The 25254-nt window shown below is 33.6% G+C and overlaps 1 protein-coding gene across 27 annotated transcripts in view; it reads right to left on the bottom strand.

The window, feature by feature from the left end:
• Positions 1-8902: 8902 nt before the first annotated feature.
• adgrl2a (adhesion G protein-coupled receptor L2a) overlaps positions 8903-25254 on the bottom strand; it is a 186715-nt gene continuing 170363 nt past the window's right edge. For 7 of the 27 annotated variants that reach the window (XM_039736004.1, XM_039736009.1, XM_039736008.1 and 4 more), the window contains 5 exons: positions 19976-20098; positions 17262-17358; positions 14511-14639; positions 13711-13728; positions 8903-11199 (listed from right to left, as the gene is read on the bottom strand). In XM_039736004.1, the coding sequence (XP_039591938.1) occupies positions 10448-11199; positions 13711-13728; positions 14511-14639; positions 17262-17358; positions 19976-20098 (1119 nt within the window). In that variant the 3' untranslated portion in view covers positions 8903-10447. Of the gene's footprint in view, positions 11200-11710; positions 11792-11934; positions 11988-13676; positions 13729-14510; positions 14640-17261; positions 17359-19975; positions 20099-25254 lie in introns of those variants that run through there. The other 20 variants (XM_039736007.1, XM_039736011.1, XM_039736029.1 and 17 more) reach the window with 8 other exon arrangements.

Below are 25254 nucleotides of genomic sequence, written 5' to 3'. Positions count from 1 at the left end.
ATAATTTTTGGAGAATCTAAGTCAATAGGATAGACAAGCTTATTGGACTGAATGGCCGGTTCACATCACAGCTGTTCTAATGACAAGGCACAGATTACAATACAGGAGTTTGGATCCTTGAGGCAGAAACTCTAAAGATTGTGCCTTTCAATAAACTGTAATAAGATTCTGGTATACTAATTGCTAAATTCAGGATTTTAAAAGATTTTGATAAAGAGATTTTTATTTTAGGGAGTCACCACCTCAGTGGAGTAGTGTAGAACTTTTCCTAAAACTCTATGTAGAGAAGTATCAGTTAGTATAATCATATACATGGAGTACAGTGAAATTCTAACTTGCATGTTCAACCTAAATAGAACGACACCATTTTTAAATGCCATTATAAACAAGAATATACTATAATACATTTTTATAGAAAAAACAAAGAGAAGCCACAGGTAAGTGACATAAATTGAGTGAATCAGTCATATCAATTTGATTATTGAATTTACAGCAAGTCTTTTCTGTTTGTTTTTAGTTTACTAATTATTTGTCTGTATTAATTATAATTCCATTCAGAAGACCTTACTAGAACATACATAACTGACATAACTGCTAATATTTCATCTCTATTTTTCCACCACACCTTTACAATTATCTCAGAGTTATTGAGCTAAAGACTTTAAAGATTTAAATTAAATCAAACCAAATTTAAACTGCAGAACTGGAAGAAAAATAGAAATGGCAAAAGTTTTGGCTGTACAACTGACGGCTGATTAATGAATTTTCTGAAGAATACTGCAATATGTTTAAATGCTATACTTCCATCTGTGTCTTTTGAACTGAGAGGATACCTATAGTAACTGTGTTACCCGCTTTCACCCAGAAGACTTTGTAAGACAATGGACCTCAGTTATAGTGCCGTCAGTTAATCTGGAGTATGAGAAGCATTTTGTAACCAAGTACTTTTCTGTATACAATATTTGTATTTTTTATTTTATTTTATTTTTTTAACCAGGGCAAATAATTTTGTCAGGCAGTGTGTTGCAGTTCTTAAGGCTTTGGACATAGGACTTCAAACTCTGTTGTTGTGGGTTCAAATCCATGCTCTGACACTGTGCGCCTATTAAAAGTCATTTTATCTGCCTCTACAAGTCGCCTTGAATTAAGAGGTCAGTTTAATAATAATATTACTAGGTCACTGGAGATGTTTACTACAATTGTCCATAAGTAAAACATTTCTTCTTAAGATCAGTTTCTGCTTTTCCTAGTTTGCTGATGGTCATCGCAAAACACAGATTTACAGGAAACTGGGTTCTTCAGAACTGAAACAGGAAGTCATTAGGAATAATGTAAGTTTTGAGTAAATATAATTATTATTATTAGATGTGCATAATTTTAATATTTTTATGTTGGTTACTCAAGTAATTCTTTTTTGTGCCTTTCATCAACTGTATGTGGTCCCGCTTTAAAGTCTGAGGATGCAAATGTATATGTAAAGAATTTTAAAGAGTGATGATGGGATTATGGGAGTCCTCTTTCTAAATCCATAGACACAAATGTATATTACAATGGAGTAGATGGCAAGGGATCAGATATCAGGGTCTTTGCCCCCCTCTGTGATGTTGTGCAAGGTGTTACATGTATATAAAATAGAAGAGAGGATAGGGGTATGGTATCCCTTTGGGCTTTCACAGATGCTTATATAATGGTGGAATATTGATCAAGGGTTATATTATTTATGTTGGGACAAAAAGACCAGGGGCTTGTCGTTATTGATCATCTATATACAGTGATCCCTCGCTATATTACGCTTTGACTTTCACGGTTTCACTCTATCGTGATTTTTTTCTCATACACGCTTATGTCACTACGCATGCACTTTCTGAGAACTTTTATCTAAGCCCTACAATGGCTCCTAAATGTGCTGCTTTTTCTAAGCCTTCTGACAATAAAACTAAGCGCCGGAGGAAGACGCTTACTATCCAGGAGAAGGTGAAACTCTTGGATATGATTAAAGATGGCAATACCCTACAAAAGCCTCCTCACGCATATGGAAAGACAGCGCCAGCAACGGCCTATCAAGATGTTCTTCAGCCGCGCACCAAGACACCCACTGCCTACTCCTAGTACTTCTTCACTGAAGACAACGCACCTGCTGAAGATACTGCACCACCTCTGAAGACTCTCCTACTGAGGTCGTGCCTTCATAGGTTAGTGGTTGTGTGTAAGAACTGTGTGTGTTTGTGTGCAATTAAATGTACAGTACAATAATCTACTATATAAAAGCGTTCGGGATTGTCCTTTCGTCCCGTGAGTGCAAAGCGTAGCGGTATTCCGCTTATTACAGACTTACTACTTGTGGCTTGAGGTATGAAGCAACGCGATGTGAGCAGAGTTCTGGTGCTCTCATCGTTCCCTTGCTTTTGTGCGTGATGCGCTGGAAAAATAGACAAAATTATGTCTCTGGAAATAATTAATGTTGATGGAGTACAAATACCTCACCGCGTAGTAAATATCAAGGGAGATGGTGCTTGTTTATTCTCATCTATAGCTTATTTAGTGCATGAAACTCCATCTTTAGCGGTACAGATTCGGGCTGACATTGTACGACTTTGGACAGGCACTTGAGGGGATAAAAAAAAACGTAGGTTTTCGGGAGATGTTATGAATGGGCACTTTGATGTTCTCATTCCCTACACTTACATGCCTGATGTACACATGGAGCGCACAAAAATGGAGGATAAAAGTCAGTTGCCTTAAAAGGCGAGTGCGCCTAGTAATATGATATTTGTAATGTCTAATATGTCTTATTTTCTCTTATTTTGTCTAATATATTGGGTAATACGAGTGTAATGGTGACTAAAGGGTGTTATTTCATGTCTAAAGGGCTCTAATAATGTTAAAAAACGTATTTAGAAGGTCGTAAACAGGTTTTCTATACTCTAACTGCGAAAATATTCGATTTATAAATAAAGAATCCTACTTCGCGAAAATTCATTTATCACGGTAGAGTCTGGAACAGATTAACCGTGGTTAACGAGGGTTCACTGTAATTGAGAAAAAGATCAAGGGCTGAGTGCAACAGATCGGGGCCTATGCCCCTACTCCTACCCACTTCAGCCCAGGCTGGTCTTGACACCAAGATCACTATTTCTCTTTTTCTTTCTTCAATAGAAGCAAAAGGAGAGGGAGTGAGAGAAATACCTACACTCACAGCCACATGGCGTAGTGCTGGTATTTTAGTTTATAGCACACTAGCTCATAACTGAGCTTTGCATCTTCCTTGAGCTTGGCCAAATTTTTCCTTTCCATTTCACATCTGACTGTACACACCTAACATGATCACGACTTTTTTATTTCTGTCCAGGACATTGCCCCTTCTTCAGTTGTTCATTCACTCTATTAGTTAGTGATGCTATTGGCCTGTCAATCTCTTCTGCTTGGTTGTTTATTTGAATAAGACACGCTCGCAGCGCAGTGCAGAGTACGCCCATTAACATTTTACTAATAAATCTTGACAAATAAATATATGATCAACAAATAAACATGGATCGGTTACTTTTTCTTTGTTCTATAACGTCACCAAATTTCATTCAAATCAGGGGGCAAATATGCAATTTAGGGGTTTACCCTTAAATATTAATATATCAAAATGCTTTCTTAGCAAATACTAGAATTAATATTTTTGTTGAAGAGTGAGTGATCAGGCACTGACATCCAAGGTTCAATCCCCATAAGGGGATGCAAAAGTGTGTGCACCTAATGAGCCCCAAATAAGGCGAATCACGTGTCGTGTACTCTTTGTATTATTTGGCAGGTACTGTAAAACATATATATATATATATCAACAGGTTTCTATTATCTAAAATCCCCATTGATCATCCAAATACTGAATTGACCTCCTATACTCTGTGTAAAAAGAGGGCCTTTACAGCTGAAATTGTATGATTACACATTATAATAAAGGCAGAATTTACTGTCTAAATGAAAATTTATTAATCTGACTTAGAATTCTAAGTCGATGAATGCCATTCTTCACAAAGATGTGATGCTTTCTGCACAACCATAACAGGAACATGTTTTTAGTAGACGATTAAAAACTTTAGTAGGTTGAAATTACATCACTTGCAACAAGAATTCTGTATCTGTATCCCTAAAATATAAAATCAGGAAGCAGTTTAAGGTAACACAATTAAAAGTTAAAAATACAACCAAAAATAGAAAAACATGAAACCCAATTTAAATAATGTCACCTGTGTGCAACTATAATTTAAAAGGTCACTACTAGATTAAGTAAAACCTTCAGCACAAGACTTCTGGACTAATGTGTCACTTCATTTGTGCAACAGAAAGTTAGATGTATTGAGTGGTCCTGACAACAGTATAATGGCAGGCAGGATAGGCTAGCTGGCATGGCCCAGGTGTAGGGCCAAGCAAGGCCCTAGAAAGAAGAGTTCAGTGTACACTATTAGCAAGGAAGGGCATTGCCAGGTGAATATATGACCTCTATTTGTAGAGAGTACTGTGGGATAAGGATGGAACCCCTAGACACCCAGAGTAAGAGTGGAGAGTGAGATGCTCCCTGTGGACCTGTATGCAATGTTTTCCAGGACTCTATAATGTAGGTGATCCAGCAGTTATCTGATACAACAGACCTACCTTAAAAAAACAGAGCAAGGCAATGCCGGAAAAGAGACCTCCAGGACATCAGAGAACAGGAGCAGATTTGGTCGACTCAGGAACTGACATGATTCACTCCGTTACCAATAAATCATTCTAAATGTTAATGACTTTAAACAAGGAAACAAATCTCTACAAGTAAGTTCCAATTGTGGACGCTACATGTTGGACCTGCTGTGTTCAAATTATGATGGCTTTAAATATAAACCTGTGGAACAATCTGTCTGAGCAAGTCTGACCCCTGTGTAAAACACACTGTTGGTGTTTAAGCATAAATGTCCTCTGGTTTGGAGGTGTGCCCGTATGGGATGAACTCTTTCTTCTTGTCCATTGTTGTTGATAAAAACTCTGCAGTCCGATAACAGAATTAGATTAGTCTGAAACTCAATTCAATAGAAAGTACTGAGATATGAAATATGAGGTTTATAATGTTACTTGATATATGAACTATATGTGAACTAAAGACTATTAAACGTTTATTCAGAACAGTGGCATTTTTCAAGGCTTAAGCCCCCAATGATCTATCGTGTCTACTCCCAGATCTTTTTGTCTATCACACGCAGTACATGTTTAATAGTGGTATACCCCTGATCTTTTAACCCATCACACCCTAATGTAGACCAAAACTCCTCAATTTCATATACTTATTAGACTGAATGTAACAAATCAGAGGGGTCTAAGACCCTGATACCTGTGAATCCCTGAATTGATCTAGACTCTGAGATTTCTTCAGATTCAAGGGTATCAAAGACATGTTTTGCAATAAAACAAGATATTGGTGTTAATTGTATTATCACCTAATAATTTGATTTACAGAATACACAGAATCAGCTTTTGCATTTAATCAGATGAATCAAAGTCTGAAAATGAAAGAAGAAAATATCTGCTGTTCTTATAAGTAAAACTGGTATATATATTTTAATGTGTGATGCAGTTTAGATTATATCTTAAACAGGAAATATCATTATAACATTTGCACAGGCTTTGAGTTTTCCAGAACAACTAAAGCCTTGCATGCAAAGGAACATTTTTCTGAATCTGCAGCCAGCCTAAATGAAAATTTTTCATTCTTTCTTATATGATCTCATATAATAGATCCATAAAGTGGGTGCCATTAAACCAAAGGTCCTACAGCCCAGACCTTTATTGCACTTAAAGCAGCAAGATTAACTTGGTCAATAGGGCAGGCCACCATTTAATTAGTTTCAGACTCCTGACTAAATCCAAGTAATTTAGAAAACAGATTGTCATAGTCGAGTTTTTTTTTTCTTTTGTGAAATAGGATGGATTTCTACGCAGAAAAGAGACAAATTCTATATATTTGTAGAAATGATGGTTTGAGATCAAAAGCTACTTTTATATCAGTTCTTGTGCAGTATACTCATTTACTTGCAAGAATACCGCAGTGGAAGTACAAGCAAATATGCTTTGCATACAGAACTATATTAATACAATATACATAATTCACTTCATAAAATAAAAGCTGAATGTTTATTTAAATCTTATATAAAAATGGGATCTTTGTATTTACAGTAGAACCTCGGTTCACAAAGTCTCAGACCACGTACAAATCGGGTTACAACCACAGTGAACACAGCGCACACGGTTCACATGCGCCGATGATTTCCACACATGTTCAGTCTCTCCCTGTGCATTTGCTGTGAACTCTTTGTGCTCTATTTCGTTTCCTTTCCGGCTCGTACACGCCAGTGATATATGCGCGTGTTCAGTCTCTCTCTGTACTTTACATTGTTCTCGGTCAGAAGTGCATTGCGCAAAGGAACTTTGTGTTATAGCAGGTCCACAGCTCACGTCAAGGGGACATTTTTAAATAAATAATCACCGCGCTACAGCTGCCACATCCTCTTTATAAATAGAAGCGCGGCGCAGCTAAAGGTTGGAAAAAGAAAAGAAAGACGGAGTAGAAGAAGTAAGCAGGAAGCAGTGTGGAAAGAACCGGTGTGAGTGAGCGAGCGGAGCCCAAGCAGGGGTGTTTGGCCAACACTCAGTGAGGCAGATGGAAGAGGTCGCTCCAGCTGAGCGATCAAGGAGCTGGAGTGACCAGAAGAAGGACGGCTGGCCGCGTAAGGCCAAGAAAGGCCAGTTAAAGAATGCACCGGGCCTGTTTTTAAAGACACTACTTCCAGCATTGTTTTAACCTAGTATTTAATGAAGACTTTTTTCTATTGGATTTTAACCTCCACTTCACTTCTGTTTTTACGGGATTATTTATTTATTGAAGGATTCTGAAAGCACTGCACTTTATTTAATTTGTTTTGTTGATTTTAATAAAAGCACTTGGCACTTTTTGCACCATAGCCTTCCTCCATTGTAGTGCCTCACTGTTGTGCTCATTGGTAACATTACTGACAGTGGTTACCGGAAGTGAGATGGGAGCATGCAGCGAACCCGCATCGTCACAGACTTTACCTCAAAACTGTAATCTCCTCTCCACCCAGTTCCACCTCACTTCCTTCATACCAGAACTCAACTCACATGCAAGGTTAGTTTTCTTGGTTGTTTATGGTTAGTTTTTGTATAAATTAAGGATTTTTCAAATGCTCGTTTTTATCCCTGTGCTTAGCACTCATTAAAAAAGTGTTTACAGCGAGCGGTTCGTAAGGCTATAGCATGAACTCTTGCAATGTTAGTTTTCTCTGTTCAAGGTTTTCTCAGTGTTATTCAATGTTTTTACATTTAGCTTACTATTATACTGTGCATTCTATGGTATAATTAACTATTTTTGTGCTTAAAAATCTTTAAAAAAATATATATTTACATACAGTTCGTACAGTCCGGAACGGATTAATTGTATTTACATACAATCCTATGGGGGAAATTACTTTGGGTCACGACCAAATCGGCTGCGACCAGAGTTTTGGAATGAATTACGGTTGTGAACCGAGGTCCTACTGTATATGCAACCAGATGAGGCAGTGGAGAAGACTGTTCTAAGTAAGATCTGAAGTTCAAATTGTTCTAATTGAAACGGTTAAAACGGACTCATGGATAGTGCAGATACAACTCTTTAAGTCAAACACAAATATACACTTGTACACTATGTTTTTACAGACAGTAAAAATGATACACACCATAATTAAAAGTGATTAAAATAAGCTAAGTACAAAAAGATTATTCTAAAGTACAATTTATATCTAACCAAAAATGACATAATGCAATGTTTAAAATAAATTGAGCAGCATTTAAAAGCAGCAAATACTTTTATACAAGATATCCATAGAGCATATAAGAGTCAGTTCAGTTTATAAGAACATTGTTTTCCAAATGCACCATTATGTTTTACAGTAAATGTTTAAATAAGTTATCCTAACCAGCCATCACATAATGTATCAGTAAAAAATCTATTTTAAAAAATAATTTGAATTTAAAAACATTTATTTCAATGCTTTAAAATGTGTATTTATTTTCTTATAATGCGGCAATGTATATTTTAAAAATCAGCAACCATTTCAGCATCTTACTTATTAATTAAATTTGTTTAACGTGTATTTGTTGTTATTTAAATCTTCTATTTTTTGACATCTTCAACTTCTCATGACTTTTGGTTTACAGGAGTCTTACTATTTACACATATACATACTAATAAAATTATACAAGACTGCTTAATTTAAGTCTTGCAGTTGCAGTTGGAAGAAAACCAAGTTAGAATCTGTGGTTCCTCTAACTGTCTAATAAAGTTCTTAAATGAAGGCTATTTAGACCACTTTTCTTTTACTTGCCTATTCCATTCCTTTATTTGAGAATTGTCCATGTTTAGTGCAACCGTACAATTCTTTTAATCTAGTTTGTCTTGGAGATCACCTTGTGTGTTCATTAACCAAATTTCTCACCTTAGTAAAAGTAGTTTACAAAACTGTGGATGCCAGTATTACACAAATTAACAGGAATTAGAATGATTACATCTTGCCTGAAGAAGGGGCCTGAGTTTCCTCAAAAACTTGCATATTGTAATCCTTTTAGTTAGCCAATAAAAGGTGTAATTTTGCTTGGCTTTTCTCTACATTCATAATGGCTAACACGGTACAACACCCTAGTACTACAAGAATTAGAATGATAATTAAAATCCTATTTACTTGTACAATTTTATATATGTATATGTTCTAACCTCCTAATTTATGTTAAGAATATTTATATCAGTCAAATTAAAGTTGGCTTCTGCACCACATATTTGGGCATCAGGTCAGGAACTACAAACATCCTAAATAAATCATTTACTTTATTTACTTTTAAAATCAATTTTATTGCCTTTTGTACATTTTCTACAGTTTCTACAAAATATTCAGTTCTTCTCTTGCTCTGTTTGTCACTACATTTCATTAAAAAAGTCAAATGTTTTAGTCAGTAAATTTTAAAAATAAATATAAAAGATGTACTTTTATACACCAAAGTAAAAATACATTTCTAAATTTGCTAATGCAAATGTAATCCTGTTTGTGACTTACAGAGAGATTGTTTAAAATTTTTGGTTTACAATCATGATTTTATTAACTACAAAAACATTGAATAAAGCACCAGAAATAAAAATTTGAAAAAGAAATCTCACATTTATTTACTGTCAAACAAGTGTTAAACTTTACATCAGCTATTAGTGATGGGAGCTTTAATAACAGGTTTACATAAAATAATGAAATGAGCATACCAGTGCCGAATTTACACATCTTGTTAGATTTATCCGGGAATAAATTAAATTGCAAAACAAAAGAAGCAGAAATATGGTAATGTCATTTCCTCTATAAAAGAGAAAAAAAACCTTGTAAATATAGAAAAAAAAATTGCTTTCAAGTGCCTAGTGCAGCCCATTGTACTCTTGTCAAGTATTTTACAGTAAAAGATATTACAAGATTACCTAATTTACACGATATTTGTGCAAGAATTTCAAACATTGGCGTCAACTGGGCCCTCATTGTTTTAACTTTTTGGCAATATAAAACAGAATTAAAAAAGAAAAAAAATCATAAATTATATGTAATAAAAACACTGTTTACAAGTGGAAAAAGTGAATGTTTTTTTTTTTTTTCCAAATGTACTACAATGAAAAAAGTGTAAGAAGAATAAACACATTTTATAACATATGTGCAACTTTTACACAATAGTCTTTTCAAACTTTAAAATGTTTTACTTTTTTGTATTTATGGTAGTTTTTTATTTTTATTTTTTTCATTTTACTAGCAATACAACAAAATATATTTTCTTTAGCATTATTCTTGAGAAGAGTTCAATGTACAATTGAGAAAATATAAGGCCAGGGGCTCAATTGCTAGTGGTTGTGTGTTTCCAATCTTCATCTTGAAAGAGATGACTTGCTACCATCAAATGATCCAGGACCAAAGATTCTTCTAATTCATTAAAAGTCATGTCAGGGAAATTTCTGGTCAGTTAAGAAATCCACATCAGGCTGCAGTGCCTGCATTTGTATATAATACAAAGCTGGCCTTTGTAAGAAAGATGCAGTTGTATGTACAACTTCAGGACTGAAAAACTGCTGAACTGGAATGGCCGGAACTGTTTGAGAAAATTGCTCATCAGCAGCACAATAAAATACATTGTTGGTTTGTCTTTGATTTTTTTTCATTTATATTCTGCATATTATATACAAAGTTTATCATAAAATTAAGGAAACAAATGCAGATATTCCACACACTCTATTCCCTCTGGGGAAAAAGTCACACTTTTTTTCTCTTTTTATAAAGGTTTAAGGGAACCAGCATGAGGTCCGTTCAAGTTTTCTAATACCTGCCTGAAGTCCTCTTTTACTTAAATACATTTAAAGACTTGTGACCAACTGCATTTGTCCTTCTCTCACATCTCCTTCAGGGATGCATCCTTCTTTATTAATAGGAATAATATATCCATCACTATTGCCTCTACTAATTTGATAATATGCCTGCAGCTGATGTCCAGCTCCCAGATTAGGCATACTCTTGTAGTAAATGTCCTCGATATCACTTCTTTTTGAGGGAGAGAGATCTTCCTCTACATCTGGACTGCTCTCTGGATATGGAGAGTCTCTTAGGTTAGGCATACTAGTATAAAGGGAGTCTCTGTTTGGTGACTGCAGATTGTCCTCGATTTCTGCTGTTAACTGAGAAACATAGCTGTCTGTTCCTTCTGTTTTTACTTTCTTGGGAGGATTGTAGAGGAGTGAGTGAGTCCTTTGGGGGATTAGTGGGGCCTCCAGCTCTTTGTGATGTAGCTCTAGTCCTGGGTTGTCGGTATGTACCAAAGATGATACATCTGCCACAATGGCATCATCTTCACTACTGCTCCCGCCCACAGCTACTTTGGTTGAAGTCCTCTCAATGTTGTGGTTTTTGTTGCACCCTCGGAGATTGTTGTGCACCAACTCAGAAATGATCATCTTTTCAAATGCAGCATCATCAAGACTCAGTCCACAATCCACAACCTGCACGCCATCACTGTAGTCCCCATTACGAAGTGAATAGCTATTGTTAAAATTACCATTTAGCGGTAGAGTATCCATTGCACTTGTATCCCTGGCATTGTTCAGTGAATGTCCTGTAAAAACAAAGCACACAATTTAAAGTAAAGCTTAACAACTGAAAAAGAAAAAAATAAAACTAAACTAAAATAAATTTAACTAAATAAAATAAATAAAAAATAAACCAAAAAAAAAATGAATGCAGTTCAGGACAAAACCGTGCTTTCTTTAACATGTTATTCAATGTATCGTTCAATGTATAGTATGCTTGGTAAAACAGTAATATTGCACATTTTACCAGCACATGAGAACTAGTAATATTTTTGTGAAGAAATAATTGATAAAAAACCTTAATTTATGGTACATTGTCAAAACCTACATATTTTTATTTAGCACAATATCCTCATATACAGGATATGCAGTAGTTGCAAAGCTGCAAAATACTGGAATAGTTATTCATTTATATGTGTTCACAAAACAAAGCACCACAAGTGTTTGTCCTAAACAACACTAAAAACTAAAATTAAACATTAAAATTTATAAATATATATATAGATATATATGTATATATAAAGAGATACCACGTACACAAAGTATAGGTAAATGCAGAAATGTGTAGCCACAAACGGGCAAGCTGCTACATTAACAGAAGTTCTAACAACTCCTTGTCTGGAGATGAGGGAAACAAAAAGAATGGGAAAAGATGAACAAATACAAAAGAATTATGTTTAACAAAGACAGCCATCTCTCGCACTACAGGGGCCCACAAGCACCATCCGACATCACGATAGACAGCAGGTGGAATGACTCACTTTGGACAACTCACATCATGTCTGTCTGCTCAGGCTATCTGGCCTAAGAGTAGCTGATATATAAAAGAAAGTAAAATGATTTATTATAATATGATGAATAACTATGGAAAAAAAGAAAATAAAGGAACAAAAAAGAATCTCAGCAACTTAGTCAGAGCAAGGGTTCAGCAAATGAAATTGATAAGCAATAATAGCTCCCCCCACCCTTCCCATTAAATGTAACATGTGGTCAAGTATGTGGTTTACTTGGTCTGGTAGACGATGGCCCCAGGCCTCAAAAGGTTACAGTGTGTCTGCAACCCTGCAGCCTGCATCAGTCACAGTGGCAGCGCTGAATGAACCATTTTATAGGCTACTGATTGCACAGCCCATGAAAATCTGGGCCAGGAAGGTTGGATGTAGTAAATGTAAAGTATTTCTGTACATGCAGATCACAGGTATTAAGCCACAAAGGAAACAAAAAAAAAACCAGCATAAATGTTATGTGTACTATATATATATATATATATATATATATATATATATATATATATATATATATATATATATATATATATATATATATATATATATATATATGTATGTGTGTGTGTGTGTGTGTGTGTGCGTGCTTGTGTAATATATATATATATATATATATACACACACACACACACGCACACACACTCAGCAGAGCGTGCAATGGAAAGGCATAAGCTTCAGCTCATGACATAATAAAGTATCCTGTTAAAGATATGGAAGTGATTAAAAAAAAATATTGGCAATTTTGATGATATACTGTTGTTATGATAAAAAAAAATCCTCAATTGTAGACATACAAACATGTAAAATAGACATCATGGTATTCATCAAGAATAGAAAAAAGGAAAAGATTATGAACGGTTGATGCTGTAGAGAGTATTTGTTTATGCATTACTGAAAAATCATTTTCATCTTGACATGTCTGCCTGAAGAATGGATGAATTGATATGGTTTTAGTGAAACTGACCACTGTGAGACTGCTGCAATACATGCAAGGCTTGGAAAAATTAATAACTCAAGAAAAACACTAAAATGGCTCAGGTTTATTTTTTAGCATAAGTAAAGCTGCAGTTTGTAATGGAAACATATACAGGAAGAAAAACGAAATTTTGACAAGACGTAGAATTCTGGAAAATGTACTTTGTTAAAAATTTGGTTTAATTTTTTTTATTCAGTTTAAAATGCAGGGCCTATTAGACTATCTTTTTAGAAAAAAGATTATGAGTTTCTTTAATTGTATTTTGGTTATTTACTGAAATTGTCAATAGAAGCACAAAGAATCCATGAACCTAATAATTCAGAAACCTCAAAAACTGGAACTTAAGACAGTTTCTACTTTATGGCACTGCAGCATTGAGTAATTATGCAAATAGTAATAACTTTCATATATATGAGCCAACAATAGGCTTGTAGTTTATAAGAAGAGTTTTTCATTTGCCTGGAATTGCTATAAATTACCAAATTTGGATGTTTTTATATGGTAGAAAATGTTTTTTTGGGCAAAATTTCATTATTGTACTCTGCAATGTACGGGATGTGTGACTAAATGTGGTATTTGCACATTATTTTTTAATTTTAATAGGACATAAACATACTGACGTACTGGATTACCAACTTATTCTCTATAAATTGTGAACCACTTGCCCACTGAGTCTACTTTATGACTGCACGTAATAGGTTGGTTGTGCCTTTTTTTAATAATCATGCTGAAAAAAATTTACATTTGATAGGCAAAGTTAAGTTTTACTCCCATACTTGTCTCTCTGTAGGTCACTAGAGGAAAGCGTAAGGAAAAAGCAAGAAATAAGATAATGACAATACAATTTCCAAACAATTTAAAATGTTTTTTTAAATCTTTAAGTAAATCATGCCTTACTATTTTGTGATAAAAAACAAAACTCTCACTTGTTTCCAATCATATTAATTATATATACATATATGTATGTGAATATTTTCCCATCTTCTGGCAGGTAGCATACTGTAAACTTGTAGTTATAATTTAGTGGTAAACACAGCTATGAATAAAACTAAATTTCATTAATTTGGAAGTCTAGATAAAACTGCTTATACTTTGATCATATAATTGCACTATACTATAACTATCCACTGTAAAAATAAAAAATAAAAACTTAAATCATAAATATATATAGATGTATTAAAATTAAATACTTTTTTTTCTCCGATATCCTTATATTTCAATACAGGATATTCATTTGCTTTTAACTACTGAACATAAACTACAATCTCTTGATTATTTACATATATGTATTTCAGTAAAACTATTTTGTCACAAATCTATTTCAGTTGAACTTTGTTTTAGCTGCTATTCTCTAAAACAACAACAAAAATCCAAAAAAATAAACTGTATATTTTTGTTATTTTTCTTATGGAAAAAAAATCATGTACAACTCTATACTGCTCAGGTGGTATTTACAAAGCTGTCCTAAAATATACTCAGGTGAACAACAGTTCCTTAACAGTAAAATGGCATTTATCACAATTTTACTCTTTCATGTTACTAAACTGAACAGTTTTTGAATGGTAAGTAAGCACACCTGGAGAATTAAACACAGGAGCCGAAGGAGTGTTACATACAACCGTTTCAGCAAGTAAAGTATTATAAGGGTTGTTAGTGCCATGAGGTCGAAGTAGAGGGTTTGTTAGTAGGTAATTGCCCGTCATTCCTAAAGCAACAAGACAGAGAGAAAGACACATCAGTTTTCTGTATGTGCACTGTATGTCATGTATGCATTATATACTATTCTACATGTGGTCTGAAAAAATAAAAGTATTACATCTGAATACAGTTGTCTAAGTATGAAGTTTGTGGAATAAGACTGCAAGATTTTCTAGAAACACCACTGTAGTGATGAACACATCAAAGTCCTTGAGACTGCTTTTTTATACTAATTTCATACCATTCAAGGCATTATCTTAAACAACTGGGGTTTACATTTTTTTCGTGAACTGGTTATAGTCAATGGGAAATTATTAACTATATGAACAAACACATCTATGCACTGTTGCTTTGCTTCCACTGTTATATCATTTGGTACTGACCCACCAGAAAAGTGTTCCCTTGTATCAGTAGTACATGTAGCCTGATTCAAAAATGTTTTTAATCTAGTGAAAACGTATTTGCTCAATGCAGAGCGTACATAACATATAAGAGCAAACAGATGTGCTTTAAGGAAGTTTCAAAGATAAAAATGCATAAACAGGAAGAAATGACTCCAGACGAAAGACACAACAGTTCCAAGAGACTGAAAAATTAAAAGCAAAAGCATTTTACAAATTTTTGCCAATGGATAATGAAAATGGTCAATTTTGCAATGTAAAGTTTGAAAATGCAGTCAAGAATTAGCAGCAGTATGGGTAATCAGAAGAGAAAAAAATATTAAAAATTAGCCTTTTCATTGTGATAAACAAGACTGTTTGCAAAAATTATACAGCGGTCATGAAACAATAAAAAAAAACAAAAAAACAAACAGTATAATTGTATAAGAATTAAGACAGACTGGAGACAAATTTACCAAATTCATTAAACCCAATTAATTTCTTTAGCGCTATTCACAACAAATTTTGCAAAATGCTTCACATTATTGAACAAAATAAAACAAACAAAACATTACAACATAAACCTTTTCAAAGTACAAAATTTTGAAAAGAAATAGGTGAGATGAAGAATTAAAAGAGAAATAGATGATTAGGAAGAAAAAAAAAGAACCTGAAAATGACAGACCTACTTAGTCAGTTTTATAAAAAATAAAATACCTTGTATTAATCAGTCTTATGGTAAGACAGACGGACCAAGAGGTGTTTAAGAACACTTAAAAAATCCCAAATCATATAATCTTGGGAGCTTTATTGTTGTTCTCAAATTAAAATCTGCAGTCTTTAAACATGTGTTGGCAAACAAAGTATTCTTGTTTTTCAGAAGGCAGACTATGCTATTCTCCTTGGCATTTCACTTTCCTGGTTTAAACTTCATCACTTAAAATTTTCAGTCTTAAAATATTTCTTTATTTTTAGTAAAAAAAGGAGTCATTTACAAGCCATGCTAAAACAAAAAAAGAAAAATTTCAGAAATGTGGCATCTAAAGGGAAACCTAATACCATGAATGCAACAGCCTTAAATCACAGTACATTGCATTTCTGATATGACAGTGGAAACATAGCACAAAGGTAACAAATATAGCTTTTGAAGTAGTTAATTAATATTATTTGACAAACATAAAACAGACGAAACAAATAACATATATAATATACAATGCATGCACAACTGGCATTGCAGCAACTTCCTCTAAAACTTAATACTATCAGAAGTTCAACATGCAATTTAAATGGTTCCTGGTTGTTCATATTTTGAAGAATGCTATCTACAGTATGCTTAGTTTGCTAAGAACATATTAAGAGATTCAAATCCTAAAAACATAAAAGGCATAAAAAATGTGTCTTAGCTATTGTGTTCAAGTGTTTAATATAGTTTACATAGAAATCCTTTTGCTGTTACACCAGTAACCCACAAGTTACCAGACAATCATATTTTTAAAAGTTTTATTTGATAGTATGTGTCATGGTGTTAAACCAAAAGAAGGGCATTAAAACAATTCAATCTATTCTGTTTTGACTTTCTCTTAATTGCTATTGTCACCAAGAAAACCTAAGTGCAACCACAGGCCAATCACAAGATTTTACTTAGATATTGTTGCCTTAACTCCCTGAATTACATTAAGCAATTTCATGTAATGAAAAACCTGTGCAATTTTAAAAAGCTCTACTATTTTCTTTCAGCTAATTTCAAATTATTTTTTATAGTATACTATTGGATCCAAAATGATCTCATTCAAAAGGTTTATGGCAGAATAAACACATGCAATATTCATGAGATTATTGGTGTAACAGTGCTTCTATTGGTTCACTTCAGCTAGTTATCATCATGAAATTCTGAATTCATTCATTAATTACAACTACCCTTACTCTTTCTCACTCAAATGGCACAACATTTATTCATAAATTATGGTAGTGCCTTAAGAGTGGAACAACGCAATCTAGTCTTCTGGGTCAAGTAAAGTTTAACATCATCTACTCATGAGCATGTTTATGCTCAAAGTAAATAATGTATGAAATCATTTTAAAACATTTCCTATAAATAGACGGAGTCTCTACATATTTTTCTTAAGCTACCTTCATGCACTTAAGATGATTTTACCAAATTTAGTAATTTAATCTGATATTTCTGCAATTGTTTTCTTTTAGTTTTCACGAATGACCTTTGCTAATAAGAATTTAATGCATTGACTGACCTTGGTTAAGGGTTGAAGAGCTGTTGATGTCACCTGAAATAAATGAAGATTCTGACTGTTTTCTTACTGTATCATTCCACATTCTCCTGATTCGACTCTGTTTGATAAAGGAAGCAGAATTTAGTAGAACATTCTTGCTTAGGGTGGGTCTCGATGCAATGTGATTTTACTCGTATCACAAAACATCACTATTTGTTTTACTTGAAACCTTGTAGGAGCCACAGTTTAGATGTCCAAACAGTGCTGAAGGTTTTAAAGCACTCTGGTAAAATAGTTTATATATGAACATGTAGGGAGTGTTTCCTTGAAAATGTCGATTTGCCCCTAAACCTAAAAGATTACCTTATATGTTTGTTACATTTCAAGATTTAATGAATAGAAGTGCCTATAGTATTTATCACTTCTGTTGCTCTGATAATGAATGCATTCACTATGATTCAAACTATTGCCACAAGGGTACAAATGAATTTGACCTGATCTTTTCATATTCATTCTGATATTTCAGATTCAACGTTTGGATAATATATTTCAGAAGTTTCTTTTTAAGCCATGAGCTCAGATTTCCTATGTATATATGTACATATTATTCTCAGCTTTTAGTTAAATAGAACTTGTGATTTCAAACAGAATATTGAAAAATACAGATTAGTGGTTACTGTTCACAGAGTCAAATGATGGTATTTGTACAGTGCTATGCTGTATTAATTTTTTTGCTTTTGACTGCTGCATTGTACACCTGTTTTTGTGGTGACTCGTTTAGAGGAGTTAAATGTATCAGTATATTAAAGAAATTAGAAATATTAACACATTTTTCTAATTAAGACATTCTAATTGATGCATATGGGCAAAATGAAATTGTACTGGATAGCATTGCTCCCTTATGGATCCAGGAATCTGGATTTGAAGCCCAAGCCCAATTGATTTCTGTATGAAATCTGCAGGTTCTTCACCTATGGACATGGGTTTTCCTTTCAGACCTATAAAGATGTGCAGATTAGCTTAATTGGCAATAGACAGACATTAATGGACTGCCAACATGTACAGGGCTGTCTCCGACCTTGTTCCCAGTGCTGATGGAACAGACAACAGCAAAACTGAACTGAATTAAGATGGTTTTAGAGTGTATTCATATATTTAATCAATACATTTAGTAATTGAATTTTTGTTATTCATTATTTACTGAAAGTTGTTCATTGATTATATATGTCACTTTACTGGTTCCTCATAAACTTGTATAAATATTTAGATATCTGAACCTTTGGAACTCTATTTGCAACTAGATTTGTTAATGGGCAGACCATACTAAAGATGGTAAAGACAAGTAACAATCCTTATCCTTTCATATTTAAATTATCAATGCCACTCAAGGCTGCTGCTCCAGTTTCATGCTATACTTTATTTCTACTCTTAAGTGTAAATCTAAATACATAGCAATATTCTCTAATTAAATGTGGTGATGACATCAGTGTTTGGACTGATCCACAGCAATGACTCTATCCAGGAATGAGGTGACAGATCTAACAATGTGGTGCAACAGCAATCAGTCCTTAAAATCAATAGGACAGCTGTAGACTTTAGAAGTAAAAGAAATTTTCATCCTGGTCAGCCCTGTTGCAATAATAGCGGATACTGTTTGCTTTTTCTGATGATTTGTGATGGAGTCACAACTTATGGAGGCACCTGGTTAATGCAGGTAAATACAGATGCAGATATTTAATAGCTGCTCAGTAGAAAAGTGTCATCTCTGTGTTGTATGGTAACACTTTCCCCAAACCAAAAATGTTCAGTTACTAGTTGTTGTAAGACAGAGATCTGGCTATAGATACAGCTGATATAAGCTTTGTATAAGGATTCTGACCAGTCCCAACATAAGTTGTTCCCAATTTCCACCATTGGCAGATTGTTTCTCAGCATCTAAGCACAGAAAAGCTAATTGAAAAGCAGATTTTATTTTCAAACTTCACATATTGTGATTAACAGGATCACACTTGCTGTTTCACTGAATATCCTTAATTAATTTGCTGTTTATTTTCTTGATTTTTAGGCTCTGCATTCTTTATATTTTTCTACTTTTTATGCTATGGTTGCACTGAAGACTAAATGTGAATAAAAATAACAAAGAATAAGTTAAATATGGCAATCAGATACTGAACTTGAACCTTTGAAATCCACATGCCACATGGATATGTTTCAATCCCCTCTTTCAGCTCTTATATCATTTCCTAGTTTCAAATCTTGCTGTTGTTTGACTTAGACAAATCATGTCCTTACATGGCACTGGAGGTGGGGGATATTAATTTTATTGCAAAGCAGAACTGTAAGATTTTTGTTTAGTAGCATTTGCGGTTTATTATTGCAAATCATTAATACAAGCTTTTTGTTTAGTAGCATTTGCAATTTATTGTTAAAAATCATTAATGCAAGCATTTTGTTTAGTAGCTTTTGTGACTCATCTACACACACAAGAACACAATCACTATAAATTAAGCACACTAGTGCAAACTGTTACTAAATGAGACCCACTGTCAGATAATAATATAATATTAGCCTTGAAGAAGAATGAAGCCTGGAATATTAAAAGTAGAATATGCCATATATTATTTACAATTTAGCTATCAGTAGCTGGTACCATTTTATCCAGTTTCAAATTTACAAACTTGAAAAATGATTCATTTTTTACACATCGTAAAAAAATAACTGTCTGTCTACTTTACCTGGGTTCCAGAAGAATAACGAGCAGTAGTCCTTGCTGTCGATGCCTTAGATGAACTGTGGGAGGTGTCTGCAGGCAACCCTTGACAACAGTGCCTGAAACATTTGCTGTACTCTTTGCGGACCTGCGGTTAAATTAAACAATGCACCCGTGTCAGGTTCACATCTAGACTGTAGACATTTCTTACAGATTTATTTACACTTCTTTTACTGACCTGCACTTTTAGTTAAATGCATAAAAAAAGATTCCATTACTACTGCCATTCTGTACATGTACTGTACATGTAAATAACAGAGCATAAGATCTTAAATGACACCAGTACATTTTTTTCCAGAGCATATAATGCAGGTCTTAGGAGAAGACAGTCAAAAATAAACCCAACTTCTAATTAATTCCCAGCCAAATCAAAAATGAGGATGTGCAGTTTAATGCATTTGTCTTAAAGTCAATGTAGAACATTATTTAGAGGAAAATGGTTTGCAGATCACACAAGTGCTTTAAAGAAATGGGAATTCCTCTAGCTGCATTTCCAGTATTCTTTACAGCAATCAGTCCACATATATAATTATTAGTGCCCATGGAAACTTTTCATAAACAGGTGAGTAACATTAACCACTTTATCATCAGACTGCCCCAGTATGTACAGGGCAGCTTAGCGGTGTAGTAGTCAATGTTGCTATATCACAGTGCTTGAACATCAGCCTGAGTATTGTAAAACCTGTAATGTTTGTATGATTTACATTCAGGGACACTGGTTTCCAGAGATTTGGAGTTATATTAAGTGGTGGCTTTAAACTGGATGAGTATAAGTTACTGTGGCTTAGTTCATGAGTATACCCAGCAACACACTGGCACCCTGTCCAGGACTGGTTTCTGTCTTGTGCTTTGCTTCTGTGGGGACAGGTGTCTGATCCCTGACTGGAAATGCTAAGTTGGGTGAATGGATGCATCTATATATTTATGAAAGGAAAGAAGAAGTTTTTTACATATGTTCATGGACCCGAACCCAAAGTGTGCACTGCAAGTATTGAACTCCAACTCTGATTAAATTAAATAAGCTTTAATCACCAAAAACAAAAGTCACAACTTTATTTTGTAAATCTATTGCCTAGATATTGCTAAAACAGTAGTAGTAGTAGTAGTAGTAGTAGTAATTGCAGTAGTAGTATTGTCAGATGTACAAGAGTACAGTGAAGTTCTTACTTCCATTTCTGACCAATATAGCATATGTCACCATAAAAAACAAAGATGCACCAAAGCTATAAGTGATCACAGTTTTATTATACCATACTTTAATTAACATTTAATTCCTGTGTTTATGTTGAATAACTTTCATGGTCCAAAAATAGAGGTAAATTAGTTAACTCTGAATTTGCCTGGCAGAAATATATGTATGGAAGTATGTGAGGTTCTGTCCTGGTTTATGTTGATGCTTAAATAAATTCTTGTTTCCAACATCCTTTTCTGGAAAAGAATGTTAGAAAATAGATGGATAAATGAGATCAGATCACATATAATTAAAGAAAACCTTTTCTACCAGCACCTACATCAAATAATAAAGTAATTGTGCCTGAAAAATCATCCTTTGATTACATACTAGGAAGGAAGAACAACCACATTTTTTGAATACACCTCTTATAAACACCCCCACTGTCCTCTAGTGATAACCTCTTGCAATAGTAATGTTTTGCTATTTTAAAATTATATTGTCATTATCTGCTTATTACTAAACAAATCTGTTTTTACCCAAGCCCCTAAATGTTGTACCAGCTCATTAATTTTTCTCATTGTGTTTCCCAAGGCTCATCTTTGCTTCAATGTATCTATTTTTCTAGAAAATCATTTGTAAATGATTTCTCTCTTTCACTACAAAGCAAATATGCCATCATAATATTTTTGCCAAAATATAAGATATTCAAAACCTAGTTGCTATTTCTCTTGATCCAGCTTTTATAATTTATGGCTTCTGTTGTCAATTCATTTATTGCCCTTTATTTGAATGTTTAAGAATTTGCTTTATAACTTTATATATGCTTTACAAAAATGGACTCTGATGTTATTCTCTACTATAATTGTATTAAGTAAATTTTAGGTTGGAATAGTTGTACTTATTAAAATAACAATAAATAATCTTCTACCAACAAGATAACTGCATAGGTGTTGAGCAACTATTTCTATTACATTTTCAGCTTCTTTACTTTTAGTAGTAGTAGTATCAATACCGTTTAAGAATAGCATCAAAGTTTGTGCTTCTACAAAACCCTATGTGTAAATGAACGTGGAAATAATAGGACTGGTTCAAACTGGGCTCCGAATATGTAAAATTATATTAAAGATAATAAAAAAGAAACTGTTAGCAGATAAGCAATTATCAAACAACAGCAAGCATGTCTGCATGCTCTGGGAAAATAAGATAACACCATATCAAACTGTAGTATATACTATACTGTGAATTCCTCACTTTAAACAGTTTTTTTGTGCAGACTTCTGATATGATTGTGTGCGTGCAGCATGAAAACACAGCCCTCAGCTGTTCAGGTTTATCACTGGGAAAAGGTATCCCACTGTCTTCTAGAAGCTGTCAACTCTGACAAATAACACGGTTTATCAATAACTGATCAACACTCAAATAAAAGACCTTACAGATGTGACCCATACTTCTGGGCATCTGAACTTCAAACTAAAAATATTCATGCTATGGATTTTTGGTGATCCCATAAAGGATTGCAGACAGAAACCTAGAACAATAAATACACAACTGTTAATATTGTGGTGTTACAGTAGTTAATACTGTAATCCCATTGTTCAAAGAGACCAGATTAGAATCCCAAAATGATCATGGTTTGTGTGGAAATTGTATGGTCTTTGGTTGGTTATTTCTATGAATACCCCTGTTTTCCTCTGCATTATAAGTCAAGTTCTTCCTTTAGTGATACTAGTAGAAAATAATTTTTGGGAGGTCGTTTATCTCAGCAAAAGTAATTTTAGCATACTTAATATGTAGAGATCAAGTACTAAAATGCTTCATGTGTACACAATTTAAATTGCTTTCAGATTTCTATTGACAAAGAGATTCAAAAGTAAGATTTGAGTCTGGAATTATGTAGTACGATACTATAGGAATTACTTCCCTTTTACAAAACACTGCTTACCTATATACATCAGTGTAATATACAATATGACTATAGTCAGTAATCATGGCTTAAAGTAGTTTGGCGCCTATTTTAAAGATGACATGGGGTCACAAATTATTACTTCTCAACAAAACAATGTTTGTGGGTAAATGTACCAGGCAACCTCACACACTAAAGTAATACTATTTCTAAGTAAAACATGTAATAACCTTTACTAAAATCAGTAAAGTCTATATGTGAGAACAAACAAAAATCTGTCAGATCAGTGTCCCACTATGGAGTAGGTAAATTCAATTAATCTCATAATATAGTCCACATTGAAAGTAATCCATACAGTGTATACCGGATTTTATAAGTGTTCAAAATTAGTTTTTTATACAATAATATTTCCCAAAGACTAATCACAATACTTTTTAGCAAACGAAATGTCTTGATTTTTAGAAGTTTATAATCAGTTTATATTTCTCTGAAACTTTAGCACAGCTGGTTAGTTATTTTAGCAGCACCACTTTCAAGTCAAATTTAAATGGTTGTTCAAATACTGGATGTAAACGTTGCCTTCAAATTAATGCACAATGGCAGTCATCTCAAAGCATGTTCCACGATACTGGTTGATCAGCTTAGTTCACAAGACTTAGCATAAATAATGAGATTCAAGCCCTTGGCTATCTAGTACATAGTATCACCGCTGGAGATTAGCTGCACTGAAGGACCTGACTTTAGATAACATGAAAGTTGCTAAAGTAGTCTTATTATAATATTTGAAGAAAGATATTATGGCCCTGGATTTTCACTATTACAAATTATTTTAAAAACTATTATGTTGAACTGATATCTGAATCTAGTTATACAGGACACTTGAGAAATCATTGAGAATTATCCATTGTACAACTGTAAAAGTAAAGTTACAGTATGTTCTAACACTATATCACAAGATGCACAATATAAAAAATATTCAGCTAGGGTTAAGGAACTATGAGATATAAAGCTGTAATTATGGAATGGATATAATGTACCCACTTTAAAAGCTAAAATAACCACATGTAAAGAAAGAGATTACATCATGCACTGAAAAAGTGGTAAATGATGTTACAAAGATCACCAGAGATAAAAAGAGTGACACTGTTCTTCAGCCCATGGAAGGTTCTCTAACTCTTAAAATGCTATTTCTAGCTACCACACCATCTGACACATGGTGTCTGATTTAATGTTTTAAAGTGGTTTAAATTTAAAATTGCCCTAAATAATTTTTACAAGTTTACAACAATTGTTACTATTTCTTGATTTCTGTATTTTTCTTAACTTCAAAGCTTGGAGCATATGGTAACTTTTAATAACAACTGTTATCCATCCAATTTCAGCCAGGTGTTACCATGCCTTTTTGTGATAAACTTTTTAGGTAGCTGCCTGCACTACAAACGTGGTAAATGCTGAAGCTGCATCCAAAAAGCATAAAGATTATTAAATAATAATGTATTTACACTTAGAAAAAAACCCTACACACACACACACATATATATATATATATATATATATATATATATATATATATATATATATATATATATATATATATATATATATATATATATATATATATCATATATATATATATATATTTAGTCAAATGAAAAGTTTGAGAACATCTCTCAGCCTGCATAGTAATTTACTCTACTTTCAACAAACAAGATAACAGTGGTATGTCTTTCATTTCCTAGGAACATCTGAGTACTGGGCTGTTTTCCACACATGGATTTTTAGTGAAGCGGTATTTAGTTGTATGAAATTGAATCAAATGTAAAAACTGGCTGTGCAGAAATGTGAGTCCCCTTGTAATTTTGCTGATTTGAATGCATGTAACTGCTCAATACTGATTATTTGCAACACCAAATTGGTTGGATTAGCTCGTTAAGCCTTGAACTTCATAGACAGGTGTGTCTAATCCTAAGAAAAGGTTTTTAAGGTGGTCAATTGCAAGTTGTCCTTCCCTTTGACTCTCCTTTGAAGAGTGATAGCATGGGATCCTCAAAGCAACTCTCAAAAGATCTGAAAACAAAGATTGTTCAGTATCATGATTTAGGGGAAGGCTACAAAAAGCTCTCTCAGAGGTTTAAACTGTCAGTTTCAACTGTAAGGAATGTAATCA

The sequence above is a fragment of the Polypterus senegalus genome, chromosome 14 (assembly GCF_016835505.1).
Source record: "Polypterus senegalus isolate Bchr_013 chromosome 14, ASM1683550v1, whole genome shotgun sequence".
NCBI lineage: Eukaryota > Metazoa > Chordata > Cladistia > Polypteriformes > Polypteridae > Polypterus > Polypterus senegalus.
Note: the sequence above shows the minus strand (reverse complement) of the source record. Positions and strands in the feature narration are given on the sequence as shown.